The 18,172-nt window shown below is 43.2% G+C and overlaps 1 protein-coding gene across 1 annotated transcript in view; it reads left to right on the top strand.

Annotated features, from left to right (window-relative positions):
• The first annotated feature begins 668 nt into the window (after nt 1-668).
• Nucleotides 669-18,172, top strand: part of LOC132875498 (astrotactin-2-like) — a 908,673-nt gene continuing 891,169 nt past the window's right edge. The window contains exon 1 of the mRNA XM_060912306.1: nt 669-1,002. Coding sequence (XP_060768289.1) covers nt 669-1,002 — 334 coding nt within the window. The remainder of the gene's footprint in view (nt 1,003-18,172) is intronic.

Consider the following 18,172-nt stretch of genomic DNA (forward strand, 5'->3'; position numbering starts at 1 on the left):
TTCATTCATCCATCCATCCATCCACCCACCCACCAATTCATTCATTCATTCATTCATTCATTCATTCATTCATCCACCTACCCACCCACCCATCCATTTATCCATTCATGCATTCATTCATCCATCCATCCATTCATTCATCCATCAATTCATTCATCCATTCATAAATTAATCCATCCATTCATTCATTCATGCTCTATCCTATCCATTTATTAATTCATCCACACATCCATCCACCAGTAAACTAACCAATCAATCAATCAATCAATCAATCAATCAATCAATCAATCAATCAATCAATCAATCAATCCCCCATGCTCTGTCCAATCCATTGACCTCTGCGGTTAAAAATGCATCAGTCAAAAGTGTCTTTAGGAAACAAACAATTATTATTATTATTATTATTATTATTATTATTATTATTATTATACTCAGCACCGGACCGGATGGGATTCCTATTGGTTAATGAGCGCGCGAGCCCCAGTTCACCTGCGCCCCGCCGTTTCCATTCCCGGTCGGAGTTGAGTCGCGCGCCCCCGCGCGCCCACACGCAACCGCTTTATAAACGCGCGCGCAGCCTCCGCGCGCTCCGCTCAAAACGGAAAAAAAAAAAAAAAGGGGAAAAGCGAGAGAGCGCGCGAGAGCGAGAAGCCACGGGGACCGGGGGAATGGCGCGGCGCGCGGCGCGGCTCGTCCTCCTCCTCGCCTCTCTCCTCATCCTCCTCTCGCTGGAGGAGTTCCTCACCGGGACAGTGACAGGAACCGGAACCGCGGCGGCCGGAGGACCGAAGCCCGGCGGAGAGAAGAACGCAGGCGCGTGCGAGGTCAAAACGGTGACGGTGTCCACGCTGCCCGTGCTGCGCGAGAGCGAGCTGAGTGTGGGTTCCGGGAGCGCGGGCGCGGCGGACTCGCGACTCTTACTGTTCGTGCGGAGCGACGTACCGGGAGCCGTGTCGGTGCTGGACGATCTGGAGAACACCGCGCTGCCCTACTTCACTCTCGGTGAGGCTGCGCTGCTCATTCCGTTCCGTTCCGCTCCGTTCCGTTCCACTCCTTCACTGCTTATTTGTTTGTTTAGTCTGTGTGTGTGTGTGTGTGTGTGTGTGTGAAGCGAGGGATGCAGTGAAGGAGTTTGGTGCGCTTCTGTTCACGTTCACGGGACGCGGAAACGCACCGTGTGCTGGGAACCACAGTGCGCGTGCAACCGAGAGATACAGAAGAAACGATTGAGAGAGTTGAGTGAATGAAGGGATAAGGAGAAGCGCGCGCGCGCGTGTGTGTGTGTGTGTGTGTTGGACCTGGTGATGCTGCTGATCTTCCAGGTCCCTCCATCCCTCCATCCCTCCCTGTCCCACATCTGTATTTCCATTACTGCTCGTGCGCTGCTCGGACCTCCTCATCTCCAACACTTCTTCTTCTTCTTCAGTAGCTTTCTGCAAGAAGATGCACAATTATCACCACAGCCACGACACACTTGGACAGGCTGATCCATTTGGAGCAAAAGAACAAATTAGATTTTCTCTGAAAAAAAAAACAAAACATAATAATAATAATAATAATAATAATAATAATAATAATTATTATTATTATTATTATTATTATCTTTTCCAAACTGTCTTCATTTTAGACAGTCCCACTTTATTAACAGCAAAGTTTTTTTTTTTCCTTTTGCTTGCTTAGTTTTAAAAATCTAGGAAACACATGCTCGTACAAATGGTTTGTTTGTTTGTTTATTTGTTTATGACAATATTGCAATCATACAATAATATCTTGTAAAGTGGATTCCTTTTCTATAAAAGCAGCTCTGACAGTAGTGTGTTAATGCGCTTGCACTAATACGTTACCATTCCTATAGTGATGGCTCGTTCATGACGTTTTAAAAATCGTGTCTAATCAGTGATTTATGGAAGGAGTCTCCAGTGTCAGTCAATGCTGTGTATGTTTTCGGGTAAACCTTTTTAATAAATGTTGCTTCATGAGGATGACGCTGTTATCCTATGCAATAAGAGGAACCGTGTGTGTGTGTGTGTGTGTGTGTGTGTGTGTGTGAGTGATATGGTCTATGACGGGTCAGATGCAGGGGTTCAGCTCCTGGCTGTAGACTCCTGTTCATCCCGACACATTGATTTTCCATCTGTAGAAACTATATAAGAAACTATAAGCAGTTTTTTGATTTTGTAATAAAAGCCAATACTTATGGATCTTTAGTCTGTCGGAAGCCTCTAATTATTTACTTTTGTGCCTACAGGTCGAGGCAGTCAGCTAATGCGTTTCTCAGCTGGTGTATAGTTCGTCATTAATTAATAATATCATTGCTTGGAGTGCTGCTTCTTTCATAACTGCTGCAGTTTGGTGTTGAATTTGTACCATAATACACTTTTGCACAACAACAAACATTTGATAATTTGCCAATTAATCTGCTCCCTGAGCTGGTACAGTTATCCAAATTGCTTGAAACTTGTTAACGTCATTGTCCGAGAACAAGCTACAAATTTATTTATGCTGACTGACATTATCTTGCATGCTTTGGGGGGAAAAAAAAAAGTCTTGAGTCAGTACATCAGCGATTGAAGCCGTGCTGTGTAGTTGTGTGCTTCGAGGCAACTTCCTGTGGCCTGTGGTGGTTTTGATGTCCGATGCATTTTGAAAAGACAGGACTGGGAACAATGTGTATAGTGTTGGAAACTATATGGAAGTTTATTATTATATCATGTGATTTTTGCGAAAAAAGCAATATCTAAAGGAAACTACTGTACAAAAGACCATATGTCAGGATAGAAGTGTCGAGTCCTCATGGGAGTAGATTCAAAAAACTGCAACGGTATTAACTCGAGGCAGCGAGCTCCTTTCAATACCAGTCCAGAGGGATAGAATGCATAACAGGGATTCATGTTGTCCCTGTATGAGCACCATGCACCAAATATGACCCCTGAAAATAAATAAATAACAAATCTTCACAATCATAACAGAGTCAGTCATCAGATCCATTTTTCCTGTTTCATTCAGATCTGAATCAGTACATTCCAGGAGGAAATTGCATCGCATTGTGCACTGTATGGAGAAAATCATTTCCTGCTAGAACAGACCCATCACACACCTGTATTCATCAAGGATGAAGAAAAGGCAATGGAAATCATGACCAACCTATCATACCCGGCAAATCTAAGTTCAAGACGTTCCCTGTCTGTGAAGACCAAGTATGAGCTCAATCCTAGGACGAACCAGCAATCAGATGTATAAAGACAAACACCAGACAAAAGTCTTAGCTTTAAAGATTGGGATTAACCAAGAGTCAGATCCTGAGACACTGGTGATGACCAAGAATCAGAGGCAAGAAGCTATTCACTAACCAAGAAGCAGAAACATTAAAAAAAAAGTGAACAAGAACCAGACCTTTAGAGACTGAAACTAACCAAGAGTCAAAGAATTAGAGATTGGGACTGAACAAAAATGAGAGCCTTACAAATTTCGACTAACTGAGACCAGGATTAATCAAGAACCAGTAAATATTGGGACTGACCGAGTCTGATCGTTATAGATTGGGATTATACAAGAATCAGAACCCTAAATAATGAGACAAAACCACAAACCAGAGCCTAAAAACCAAGAATCTGACCTGAAAAGATTTGGACTAAATGCAAGCCAGGGCATTTAATGTTAGAGCTAACAAAGAGTCTGATCCTTAAATGTAGGGACTAGCTGAGAATCAGAACCTTAAAAATGAACGCTAACCAAGAATCAGGGCCTTGATTATTTGGATGAAGTAAGAGTACGATCCTTAGTGACTGGGATGAATCAAGAATTATGGGTTTAAAAATTGGGACTGACCAAGAACCAGAGCCTTAAAGGTTAAGCCTTAACAAGAATCAGGGCCTAAAAGATTTGGACCAACCAAGAATCTGACCCTTAAAGATTTGGACTAAATGCAAGTCAGGGCATTTAAGTTTGAGACTTGCCATGAGTCTGATCCTTAAATGCATGGACTAACTGAGAACCAGAACCTTAAAAATTAAGACTAACCAAGAATCAGGGCCTTGATGACTGGAATGAAGCAAGGGTATGATCCTTAGTGGCTGGGATGTATCAAGAATTATGGGTTTAAAAATTGGGACTGACTGACCAAGAACCAGAGCCTTAACGGTTAAACCTTAACAAGAATCAGGGCCTGAAAGAGTCAACCTAACCAAGAGTCAAAGCATTAAAGTCTGGGGCAAACCAACAGTCTGATCTATAGAGAGTGGGATTAATCAAGAGACTTGGGACTAACCAAGTATCACAGCCTGAAAAATATGGCTAACTGACAATCTGAGACTTAACTAGAAAAGCACTCGGAGAGCGCAGACCTCCACCAAGAATCCTTAAAAAAATTCCAGGATCCAGATGGTGATCCGGATCACCGCCAAAATTTAATGGATTGTTACTTGTGCCCAGCCACACCCCTGGAAAAAATTTCAGAGCGATCCGTTCATAACTTTTTCCGTACTGCTGCTAACAGACAAACCAACCAACAAACAAACCAACCAACCAACCAACGCTACCGAAAACATAACCTCCTTGGCGGAGGTAAATATTGGGACTAATCAAGAGTCTGATCCTCACAGATTGGGACTAATCTAGAGTCGGCGCCTTTGAGACCAGGACTCACCAAGAGTGTAAATCTTAAAGATTGGAACTACATGAGAATTATGACGAACCAACAATCTGAACCTTAGAGACTAAAACTAACCAAAAATCAGAGCGTTAATGATTAGGACTAACGTTGAATCAAAGCAAATTTGACGCGAACCAAGAGTGAGAGTCTTGAATAGTGGGATGAACCAAGAATCAAAGCTTTTGAGACTGAGACTAATCAAGAACCTGGGAATAGCCAAGAATTGGACCCTTTAAAAACTGGGACTATCCAAGAATTAAATCCTTTGAGACTGGGACTGATCAAAAATCAAAGAGTTCAGTCAAAGATTGTGAATAACCAAGAAGCAGAGCTTTAAAGATCAAGACTAACTTTGAATCAGAGCATTAAAGATTGGTACTAACCAAGAATGAGAGTTGTAAATATTGGGACTAACCAAGAATCAGAGTTTTTGATACAGAGACCGAACAAGAGACCAGGAATAGCCAAGAATCAGACCCTTAAAAACTGGCACTGACCAAGAACCAAAGACTTAAAAATTGGTACTGGAGATGAGTCACAGCCATGGACGTCACAGCCACCAACCAAGATGGAAAGGGATTAACTGTCGCTGGAACTAATTCTTACCCCTCCAGGAACACTGATGTTGTGCCAGTAAAGCGTGTACTGCATACAGTGTGCTCTTTGGAGAAGCTGATTTTAATTGCAGTGCTTTTCGACACTGGATTTGAAACCAGCTGGTTAATTATTCAGCATATTCAGGGTGAACTCAGTTTGATTATTAATAGTATGTGCATCACTGACTACTTAAACTCTATCTTGGTCAGCACTCATGCATTGGCAAAACGATTTTGCAGGGTTCAGGGACATGTGTACATGTACTGAGCTGTAGCCTGTAGTGATTTCGATAATTAAATCCCTTGTGAATGGGATGTTCGTGCAGGATGTAACGGTTCAAGGACAGTACCACAAAATGAAAAACGCCTCAGGGGGTGTCCCGTCCCCTCCATCAAATTTCGCAAAATAGTTTTGGTGGAACTTTAATGGAATGAAAACCAAATAGTTATATAGTTTTCAGTATTTCATTAAAATAAATTGATATGCAGGTAGAGAAAGTGTGGCTTTTAGACCGGTCACGTGTTGTTTCACATAAAATTGTCACATGAAGTGAAGGTTGTGAACATTTATTCATTCATGCATTCATTGTATTTGTTTAAAATTTCCGGGTATAACACGACATTCTTTTCTCGTCGTACTCAGTTGCATGTGTTTATGTGAAGTTTACAGTACTGTTCCAAAGTCCAAAAATGGCTTAAAGATAATGAAATTAAATGTTTCAGCATTTAAAGAAAATACTATAAACAGGGGTGGCACGGTGGTGTAGTGGTTAGCACTGTCGCCTCACAGCAAGAAGGTCCAGGTTCGAGCCCCATGGCTGGCGAGGGCCTTTCTGTGCGGAGTTTGCATGTTGTCTGCGTGGGTTTCCTCCGGGTGCTCTGGTTTCCCCCACAGTCCAAAGACATGAAGGTTAGGTTAACTGGTGACTCTAAATTGACCGTAGATGTGAATGGTTGTCTGTGTCTGTGTCAGCCCTGTGATGACCTGGCGACTTGTCCAGGGTGTACCCCGCCTTTCGCCCGTAGTCAGCTGGGATAGGCTCCAGCTTGCCTGCGACCCTGTCAGGGCTCTACACTAACTTTTTTTTTTCAGGAGCACACGTGCTCCTAAGTTAAAAATTTTAGGAGCACAGGGAAAAAAATTGGGGCACAAGCACAAGCAGGTTTTCATTTTCAAGGTTTATTGCAGCGCAAACCTTAGACACACCAACACATAAAACGCAAAATTCAGTTGAGAATGAACGAATGAACAAATGAAAAAACAAATGAATAACGAACAACTGAATGAATGAACAAACAGTAATTAAACAGAGAGCAGAGCTCAGCAGAGCTAACAACAGCATCAAGGACAGCTCCCACCCTGGCTCTGAGTTCTTTGACTTGCTGCCCTCAGGCAGGCGTTACAGGTGCATCAAAGCAAGGACCAACAGACTCAAAAACAGTTTTTTTTTTCCCACAGGCCATAACCACCTTGAACAATTAGCCTTTTTCACATTACGTCACTTGCAGGGGAACTCCTATCCGCTTTCAGCCTTTTGAATGGAAGAAGAGGTATACGGCGGCAACATATGTTAACAAAACTGCATCATTCACAGATAAGATTGATAATAATATTGCGCATTGTTGTTTATCATTACGTATTGTTAGCGACCATTCCAGTCACCTATCTGCCTTGTTTTGGAAAGGAAGTTTACTGACTTTCTATGGTTGCTACTTGTTAGTCAGCAGATTAGCATGCCGCCTCTTCTTCCATTCAAAAGGCTGAAAACGGATGTGAGGTTCTTCTGCAAGTGACGTAATGTGAAAAAGGCTAATTACATGCACTGACTGATGCCACATCTGGCAGGTGCAACAATGCACCAACAAGGACCTAAAAGGACAATATTCTCACACTTACCTGATACAGTGCAATACTTATCACCGTGCAACCTCACAGAGCAACGTTTTAGTTTTTATAGCTTTTGTATATTTTATATTTCTACACTTTTACATCCATACCCAATACAATGCAATACCAAATACAGTGCAATATCCTGAGTTTTGTAGCTGAACTGAGTTTCTATAACTAATGTGCAATTAACATCTGCAACTCAACACGCCCAGTTGTGTGTATATATTCTTTGTTTTTCTGCTGTGTTGTGACGTGCACCATTTGTATATACTGTATATTATTTGTTTTTCTGCTGTGTTGTACGGTATGTTCCCATCTAAATGTTTGCACTGGGGTGTGTGCTTTCCATCTCATTGTATAATTTTCCCGCACCTTCTCCCGTCGTTCTAGCTTTCTTCACTACACTTTCTTCCTCGTCCGTTCTTTTATTCTTGTTTCCATCATCATTGCTTTTAAAAAACGCCGTTATTCTCTGCATAGCGAATATATTTCTCAGCTCGGTCCGAACCAGCTCAGTTATCTCTCTGTTGAATGATCTGATGAATCCCTAAAAAGCACTTTTCCCACCTAATGCCACACCCACAACATACAACCGTGGGAAAGAGGGGCAATCACAGAAAGATGAGGCAGAACGGCAAAAAAAAATGTAACTTTTTCAACCCCCCCTGGCTGCCATGGGAACCACCGCAGTGCAAGACAGAGGCAATGCACGCAACTACAGACAGGGAGCAGGGCGCAGGCAGAACACACACACACACACATGCACGTACACAACACTGAACACACACACTTGCAACAATAACTAGACAGGGACACTCTAACGAGTGCAAACCCCGCCTTTTCCCTATTAAAATACATTGGGCGAAAATTTCGAAGTTCTGCCATGACCTTGACCTTTGACCTTTGACCTCCAAAATTTAATGGTTTCCTTCCTGGGTGATTGGCAACACGTACAAAATTTGGTCCAAATCGATCCATTGGTTCTTGAGATATCTTGCAGACACACAGACAGACAGACAGACAGATACACACACACACAGACTGACGCAGGTGAAAATAATAACCCCTCTGACTACTGTCGGTGGGGTTAACTATATTCGGTAGGCTATCCAGCGCTGGATTTACATACTTTGCAGTTTAACGTTTGATAAATTTTAGAATGTTAAACTCGTCGCGTCTGTGCTCAGCGCTTTCCTAAATTGTCGGCCGCAAGAAGCCCTCGCACGAATGCGCGTGGTTTTTTTTCGTCGTTCGCATGACGAAAAATTTGCTCGCAAATGCGAGTGAAATGTGCGCACTGTAGAACAGGATAAAGTGGCTAGAGATAATGAGATGCGACTATAAACAGGAGGCAGTAAGCCATAGTAAATGAAAACCAATATTTGGTGTGAGACAACTCTTTGCTTTTAATAAATAAGTCTCAGGTCCAGTGAGTGCAGTTTTATGCAGAAATGAACTGTAGGTTTTACTGAGCAACTTCCACAACCAGCCACAGTTCTTCTGGACACTTTGACTGTCACACTCGCTTCTTAAAGCTAGGCAGCCTTTCATCTCATCTCATCTCATTATCTGTAGCTGCTTTATCCTGTTCTACAGGGTCGCAGGCAAGCTGGAGCCTATCCCAGCTGACTACGGGCGAAAGGCGGGGTACACCCTGGACAAGTCGCCAGGTCATCACAGGGCTGACACATAGACACAGACAACCATTCACACTCACATTCACACCTACGCTCAATTTAGAGTCACCAGTTAACCTAACCTGCATGTCTTTGGACTGTAGGGGAAACCGGAGCACCCGGAGGAAACCCACGCGGACACGGGGAGAACATGCAAACTCCACACAGAAAGGCCCTCGCTGGCCACGGGGCTCGAACCCGGACCTTCTTGCTGTGAGGCGACAGCGCTAACCACTACACCACTGTGCCACCCCAGATGGGCTTTTGATTTCATAAAACGGGTGAAATTTAGTTCCGTCTGAAATGTGGTCATTGTGAGATATATGTTTATTTCTGTAATATCTCACAAAATATCAGGCCATTCTGTGGCTGGGAAGTTATTTAATTTGAGGGGATTAAAGCAAATAATGTGCATGAAATCGCTCGCTTCGCGCAGTCAAGCAGACAGAGGAAGTCCGTGTGCGCATGCGCAGGTTTACCTTCTTCTTCTTCTTTTGGGTTTTACAGCAGCTGGCATCCACAGTGTTGCATTACTGCCATCTACAGGTTTCCCTTTGAGCGTGCACTGACAGTTCCATCATTCTGTCGCTAAACGAACAGCTGATCACACCGAGGTGCTCGCTGAGCGCCCATATTTATTAGTTTGGTCCTGCGTTTCCTTTCCTTCGTATAGAACATAACGTCTTTTCTTCTCGCTTTCTTTCCGTTACTGTAGTCGCTCTTTCACGTTTCATTCGCACACTCACATCCTCCATTTTTCTCTCCTGTTTCAAATTTGTAGCCCTCAGTGCCTTGCGTGAACGCGGAAAGCCCACCATGGGATGCATGACGTAGTATCTTGTATTGGGTCATGGTGAAGCAGGAAAAAATAGCGGAGAATTTCGGGCCATGTGGAGATAGAACAATTAATGAATTTATTTTAAAAAATCGGAAGTCTGCAATTCGAATTCAGTTGCTTTTGGTCCACGAAAGAAAAATTATTGTGTGTCAGGGATAATTCTTTTTATGACCTGCACTTGAAAAATCTGAAAAGCAGTCTACCTTTAATTTTGCACCAAAACCCAGCAGCCTTCATTATGTTTTCTTTTTTTTAATCTGAAAAGTGCTCTCTTATGGAATATGCTGCTGAGATACAAACTTTTTTTTTTTTTCCTGTTTAATTCTGTGCTGGAAAACAAACCAATTGTTTTTGTACTGACTCGATAATGTCGAAGTCATAAAATAGTAAAGTAACAAAGTTTGTATGAAAAAAAATGGGTGTTTAAGACTTTTGCACAGTGCTGTATGCGAGTGCCAAAAAAATACGGTGCCAAAAAAAGGGCAAAAGATGAGCTGGATTGATCTAGTTGATGAGATCAAGAACTTTTGAGTCATAAAGTTCGATGCACGTTCACAGAGGGTGCTAAGTCGAGTGCAAATTTACAGAGTGGCAATTCATGCGCTTAAAGTTAGTGTAATAGGCAAATAGGCACTGGCCATAGCAGAATGAGGCTCTTGTGTTAAATGCCTCTCTGGCTGTGTGTAAAGTGCTGGCCGAGCAGAGAGAAGAGGCTGGCATGGCGGCCCACAAATCACTTGCTTTCTCTCATTAACGACAGCTGCCTGGATTTGAGTCACTGCTCTCTGTCCTCTCATTTGGCCGAGCATCGAGTCTGCTCTGCTCTGCTCTGCTCTGCTTTCCCAGCTCCAGAGATGGATGTCAGTGTACAGGTGAACACTGGTGGCTAATTTACCCAGACCTTCCTCGGGCCGGAGGGTCCCCGTGTATCCTGAAACCTGGTTGCGTTCAGCCTCAGCCTCGGAGGCAAACGAACACGAGGGACTGAAATAATGAAAATATGTCTCCTATCTGCAGGAAACGTTATCTGCCAAAAGGATTAGAGGTTTCAGTAGCAGACAGGTGGAAATGGGTCACCTGGGCTGACACGCCACTCAGGATTACCAGCTCTTGTTTGTAAAGGTCTTGTTTGCAAAGTGAATCTAGTTTGAATGCATTTGCTATTTTCACTGGGTTTATTTTTTAATTTCGCAAAGCATGAGCTGAGGTGAAGTGCTGTTCATTTCACGACCTAATTCACATGGCCTGAAAGTGAACGCATGGGAAAATGTGTTTTGATCGTTCATGCCCTGAAATTGTGCGTGTCTTAGATCAAAATAAATGAACCGTGTGCAAAAATCACATAAAAATTAAACGGTATAATCCATGTACGTTTTCAATCACACATGGAAATCAGGGAATGGAGGAAGCTGTGGCCTAATGGTTAGAGAAGCAGATTTGGGACCAAAAGGTTGCCAGTTTGATTCCCTGGACCAGCGGGAATGGCTGAAGTACCCTTGAGCAAAGCACCGATTTGTCTCATTTTCTGGATTTGTATTTTCCTGTAGTTTTATCCTCAAACCTAAATATATCTGATGCTGAAGTGTGGTTTATTTTGGCAGAAAAGGAAAAAAAAAATCGATGAATATTTACAGCTCACTTTGGCAGGCTGTGTGAAAAAGATTGAAAATCTATGATGCAGGCTTACAAGTGGTTTAAAAGTCTGCTTCTGCAAAGCAGGGTTGAGCGTCCGCTGGTACCGTTCGGCATCTGTGAGTCCGATCCAGGCGTCGGTTTCAGTAAAAGGCGACCTGCAGCATGAAGTTTCTTATGGGAAACTGAGAACGAACAGAGAACCTACTGTATGAATGGATCACATATGCAAGGATTGGCTGTTTCAAGAAGAAAACAGAGGTATGATTTCTTTAAAGCTGTCGTCGGTTCTTTGAGTGAACTCTTTCTTTCTTGTGAGAGAAAAGGAAAGACGCTCGCATTAGAAGCAGCCTCTGTGAGCGCTGGAAAAGCGGCATGTTTAACTGAACTCGGCTCCGAGATGAGGCCCCAATCTGTAAGCTCCAACATGATTTATTACCCCTGGAATGGAGGAGCATTGAGGAAGGCAGAGCTAAGATAAAAAAAGGACGAGATGGAAGCTTTCATTTGTCGAGTCTTTCTATCTGCCTCGCTTGATCTTTTCTCCACACACATTGAAAAGGACAGACGGTGACTGCAGCACCTGTGCACTGTCCTGGCCAATGTTAGATGTATAGCGTGGTGGAGAAAACGCTTTAGGACGCTGTGGTTGAAACGGTGCGGCGTGCTTAAATAAACAATCGAGAGCAAGGGTCGTCGACTGGACGACAGCTGTCCAGATGTGAACCCAGTGTTTGACTGGACTTGAATAATAAAAGAGCAGAGATGAAACAAAATGGCTGTACGTCAGCAACTCTAATTTTGTTTGTTTTTAAACGAGCTTGGCTCATCTAATCTCATTATCTCTAGCCGCTTTATCCTGTTCTACAGGGTCGCAGGCAAGCTGGAGCCTATCCCAGCTGACTACGGGCGAAAGGCGGGGTTCACCCTGGACAAGTCGCCAGGTCATCACAGGGCTGACACATAGACACAGACAACCATTCACACTCACATTCACACCTACGCTCAATTTAGAGTCACCAGTTAACCTAACCTGCATGTCTTTGGACTGTGGGGGAAACCGGAGCACCCGGAGGAAACCCACGCGGACACGGGGAGAACATGCAAACTCCGCACAGAAAGGCCCTCGCCGGCCCCGGGGCTCGAACCCAGGACCTTCTTGCTGTGAGGTGACAGCACTAACCACTACACCACCGTGCCACCCACGAGCTTGGCTTCTGGAGTTAAATCTTAGCCAACTGCATTTGTTGATGTAAATTATTTTGCCAAAGGTGGCTCATGAGAAATGCAGAGGTGGACGAAGAACCCAACTTCATTCCTTAAGTCAAAGTACAGATCCCGCTGGTCAAATGTTACTCTGATACAAGTGAAAGTTGTCCAGTCAAATTTGTATTTAACTTAAATTACTGAAGTACTTGCTTTTAAAAACACTTAAGTATTAAAAGTGCATTTTCTGTCAACGCATTGTTGTATTCTTGCCACAACGCTTGTAAAACCTCATGCCTCTGAAGCAGCCGACTGGATTATTTTGTGAATTCTCAAAATGAATGTATGCTGTGCGTCATGGTGGTTTAACGTTAAGCTAGCTAGTCAGTGAAATTCCACCTGACAAACGCTTTTTAAACTCAATCATATTGGGTAACTCATGTTACTAGAAAAGAAAGATTTCTACATTGTTTATTTGGCGAGATTATGCTGAAACATATTTCTGAAAGGACTTCAGATCAGATAACGTAATTCATGTTAGCATAACTCCGTTTTTACATGCTAACTACTAACAGTGTCCAAGTTAACTAGCTATGTGTTAATGTTAGCCATGGACAAGGCTACGGCAACTTGGCGGGCAAATCCATAGAAAGTCATTTGACTAACCAGACTGCATAGCTATTCTAACATTATCGCTAGCGCTAAAAGCCCAGACAACCTCATTGCAAGCTTCCTCTTGGAATAAAACATTTATATACCTCAATATGCTTCCGCAGGTCGGACAGCAAGTTTTTGTAGACTGTGATGTGGTTCGTTTTTGGTAAACAAAGCAAACATTTAAAACGAAATTAATCCTTAATCCTTTCAGAAAACTGAAACATGGGTTCTTGGTATGGCCATGAGTGCGTGCGTTATCCAGAAGAACCGCCTCCTGACATTCTGCCATCAACTGATCGTGTTCAAATAACGCTGCTGAGAAATCTCATCTCATCTCATTATCTGTAGCCACTTTATCCTGTTCTACAGGGTCGCAGGCGAGCTGGAGCCTATCCCAGCTGACTACGGGCGAAAGGCGGGGTACACCCTGGACAAGTCACCAGGTCATCACAGGGCTGACACATAGACACAGACAACCATTCACACTCACATTCACACCTACGCTCAATTTAGAGTCACCAGTTAACCTAACCTGCATGTCTTTGGACTGTGGGGGAAACCGGAGCACCCGGAGGAAACCCACGCGGACACGGGGAGAACATGCAAACTCCACACAGAAAGGTCCTCGCCGGCCCCGGGGCTCGAACCCAGGACCTTCTTGCTGTGAGGCGACAGCGCTAACCACTACACCACTGTGCCGCCCCTAGTCATAAGTTTCCAAAAAAATACTCAAGTAAAGTACAGATGACCGCGAGTTGGACTAGTGGTTAGCGTGTCTGCCTCTCGATCGGGAGATTGCGAGTTCTACTCATGGTTGGGTCATACCAAAGACCATCATAAAAATGGTACCTACTGCCGTCTGGCAAGACACGCTGCAATACAGATGCGAGTGGGAAGTCAAACTCTCGTGGTTACCAGAGGACCCACCCCCACTGTAACCCTAGCTATGTAATGGCCGAGGGCTACGGAAACAGAGATCGGCGCCGGCCTATGCGCCACATGGCGTGGGAAGGACTTTGATTTGATTGACAGTACAGATACTCAAAAAGCGTACTTAAGTACAGTACTCAAGTAAATGTACTTCGTCACTGTCCACCTCTGGAGAAATGTTAGCTCAGAATAGGGCGGGTTTTAGTAGACTTTGATAGATTTTGCATTTTATTTCCTCTCTCTGGTCTGATTCACAACCTGACATTGAGCAAAAAATTCGACAACCAAAACAAAATTTAAAGACAGTTTGACAAATTGGACCGTATCTCTGTCTCATCTGTTCAGTCTCTGACTCGAGTTTAAAGTGCTAACGTAAAGCTCTAATCACTCTCAAACAAAATCAAGCACTTTGAATTGTCTTGTCTTATTTAAGGCACTAATCTAATGAGACAGTCAGTGACTGCGTAGCTCACTCCGGCCCCATCCAGTCCAGGAGGAACGATCTAAAGTGGGCCACCTTGCGCAGTTCTACACTCAATCAGTGCCGCTCAAATATTTGCCAGAAAGAATCCAAAAACTACGAGGAATTGACCGAGAAGAAGCGATTTTTGTTGAACTGCTCATTAAGGCTTAATTAGTCCATAACTTCATTATTAATTGCAATTATGCAGATTTGTGCAGAAGCTATATGCACCCCAGGCAGACCTACAGTACCTTCCTGCCAAAAAGAATAAAAAAGGTGAAGAATTGAGAGAGAAGAAGCGATTTTCGTGAAATGTAGATGATGCCGGACGGACATCGGACAGCACAAGATGGCATAAACTCATCACCTGTCGGCCGGATGAGCTAATAATTAATGTTTACGTGTTAAAACACAACTCGATGTCACTCGGTCATATTAGCTGCTTATCTGAACTTGTTTATGTAACTGGATCTTCATAACATTTAATAAATACAGCTGTTCCAGATGTAGCGATGAAGTTTTGAGCTTGTATAATAGACAGTAATCAGATCTCTAAAATCGACACGTCCTTTTTGCTTCCAGTCTTCTAACATTTCCCGACTCCGCCCATCCTCAACCCAGTGGTAGTCCATACAAGCCATACAAGTGGGTGGGGTTTAGCGAGTTGTAAAAAGAAAAAGAAAGCCAAAAATGCAGAACCTAAGCATTACATTCGGATGTTCATTAAGCCTGAAAAAAAAAAAAAAGTGACAATTACATCTCTCACATGTTCATTAATTTGGATGACCTTTTACAAAATGTCAGGCTAATTGAAGGGGTTTTCTCTGCAGAATTGATTTTTCCTCCTCAATAGAGAAGAGTGACAAGCGCCACATGCTTGCAGGGAAGGTGTGTGTGTGTGTGTGTACACGTCGTTGTATTGTTTCGACTCTTTAAATCTCATCTCATTATCTGTAGCCGCTTTATCCTGTTCTACAGGGTCGCAGGCGAGTTGGAGCCTATCCCAGCTGACTACGGGCGAAAGGCGGGGTTCACCCTGGACAAGTCGCCAGGTCATCACAGGGCTGACACATAGACACAGACAACCATTCACACTCACATTCACACCTACGGTCAATTTAGAGTCACCAGTTAACCTAACCTGCATGTCTTTGGACTGTGGGGGAAACCGGAGCACCCGGAGGAAACCCACGCGGACACGGGGAGAACATGCAAACTCCGCACAGAAAGACCCTCGCAGGCCACGGGGCTCGAACCCGGACCTTTTTGCTGTGAGGCGACAGCGCTAACCACTACACCACCGTGCCGCCCGACTCTTTAAATATTAAAATCAATTTTTTCTACGCATCGTTTCATTTCCTGTGCGAGTACATTTATGACCATCAAAGATGTATGAATGAGAATGAAATGAAACGAAAATATTTTTAGATTGTTTAAAACATGCCTTTAGTATTTTCTAAATACAGTTCAAACTGATCTTTAAATTTTATCCGTAGCATTCGCAATTTTTGCCTCACAGATACTCATGATGCTACAGACAGCAGCCATGGCGATTCAAACAATCTAAAACAACGCAAGCGTAAGGCATTTTTCATGCGAGCAACGAACCTTCTCCGTACAAACGCTTTGTCAACTGAGCTTTGGTCGACCACCAGCTAAAGTTTTGAATAACTAATGAGGTGGGTGTGACGTCACAGCTTTGTGAAAATCATAGTTGCACAAAAACCATCATTATTGTTAAATTCTTGGGTTTCACGTGACGTCACATCCGCCTCATTAGTTATTCAGAACTTTAGCTGGTGGTCGACCAAAGCTCAGTTGACAAAGCGTTTGTACGGAGAAGGCGTGTTGTTCGCATGAAAAATGCCTTACGCTTGCGTTGTTTTAGGTTGTTTGAATCGATCAATCCGTGAAACTGATAAAAGTTTCTTCAGGGTTCCCCGTGAACTAATAAAGGGTGAACGAACACAGGATTTCACAAAAAGACGTGGAGAAAGGTGGTGTTTGAACCTCTCCATGAAATCGAAGGGAGCCGAGTCGAAGCGTGCTCGAGTTTGCAGTGATCTCTTGGTGAAAGGTTTGTATCTCCCTCTCAGCTCTGTCCTTAGTGTTTTCCAAGTACTTTTCTTCCTATGTGTCGTTATTTTATGGTACTTTTTTAATCACGAAGCGCTGAAGTCCCCAGCTGTTTCTTTGTTTCCTCCTCAAAAAGTCCATATGCATGAAGGTCGTGACCAAATTCTTCCCCAGCCGTACAGTTACAATGCACCGTGATCACTTCTCCGTCTCGTTTAACTTAGATCCAGGTCTTTAAAGGGGTTTCTGATGATCTTTGTGAATGATTTAGCTGAGAGATTATGGAATCAATTTTGTGCCAAAATGTTCATACAATACTTTTGAAATATCAAACAAAAACGACAAATCAAAATACAAAAAAAGAAAAAAAAAGTCAATTTTTTTAGACTGGCAAACAAATTATTCATGTAATCATGCAAAATATCAGTCTATTACTCTTCAGAAACCTTTCATTTTTGTTCCGCGTCTTTCTCAGTTTTGTTTGACGTAATTTATTTTGGTTGCGATTCCAGCTTTCTCGTTTGCGCTCCCTGACTTTTTGCTTGCAGTTTTGGCACAAACTTCACGTGTGGGCGGGCTGTCCAGGAATGCATTCCCATTGGGTAACTTGTGTTTGACTGACAGCTACGCTCAGCCATTCCCCCGGAGGCTGTTGCAGCCATTTCCTCCTCGGATTCTGGCGGACTGTTTGACGAGTGACCGATCCATTGACGGTAAACAAGGATCGAGTGGACTTCAGTGGCGACTATGATATCGAATTAATTCAACAAAGTGTAAATTCAATATCATAGTTGCCACTGAAGTCCACTCGATCCTTGACTGATATTTTGCACGATTACATGAATAATTTGTTTGCCAGTCTAAAAAAAATACTTTTTTTCTTTTTTTGTATTTTGATTTGTCGTTTTTGTTTGATATTTCAAAAGTATTGTATGAACATTTTGGCACAAAATTGATTCCATAAGAAATAAGAGCCAACACAAGTGAGAATCAAGTGAACTGTTTGTTTACACTTCAACTCGCAGTGCTTCGTTGTAAAGACGTGAACGAAAAGCTTAAAAAAAAAAACATACTTCCACGGGCAAAAACAATCCAGGATTCATTGGGCAGTGACTTGATCCCGAGGTCCTTTACCCAGTCACGTACAAAAAAGTTGTAAGCCTCCATACTCTTCCACGCTTTCATCTGTTTTGCGGTGTAGAAGGACGTCTGCAACACCAGATAGTTCGAGATGTCGGGGAACTCGACTGAAGGGTAGTTTTCGAGATCGTATGACAAATCCTTCTTTCCCAGACTGTCGGGGTCGATTCCATTGCACATAGCAATCTTCTGAATATATCTAAAGCCAGCAGTGGCTTCTAGATTACGAGCGTACTCTGATAACTTACTGTATCGTTGTTGCTTGCACTACGGCAGCTGTTTAGACCACCAGCTATTTCACTTCCAGTAAAACCGCTAAGAAAAGTCACGTGACTGAAATCCAGCAATAGAAAACAAGGAGGCGGGACTTTAGTGTCTTTGGTCAGTCAACAAAATGGAGGAGGTGCTCACTCATG

The sequence above is a fragment of the Neoarius graeffei genome, chromosome 28 (assembly GCF_027579695.1).
Source record: "Neoarius graeffei isolate fNeoGra1 chromosome 28, fNeoGra1.pri, whole genome shotgun sequence".
Taxonomy (NCBI): Eukaryota; Metazoa; Chordata; class Actinopteri; order Siluriformes; family Ariidae; genus Neoarius; species Neoarius graeffei.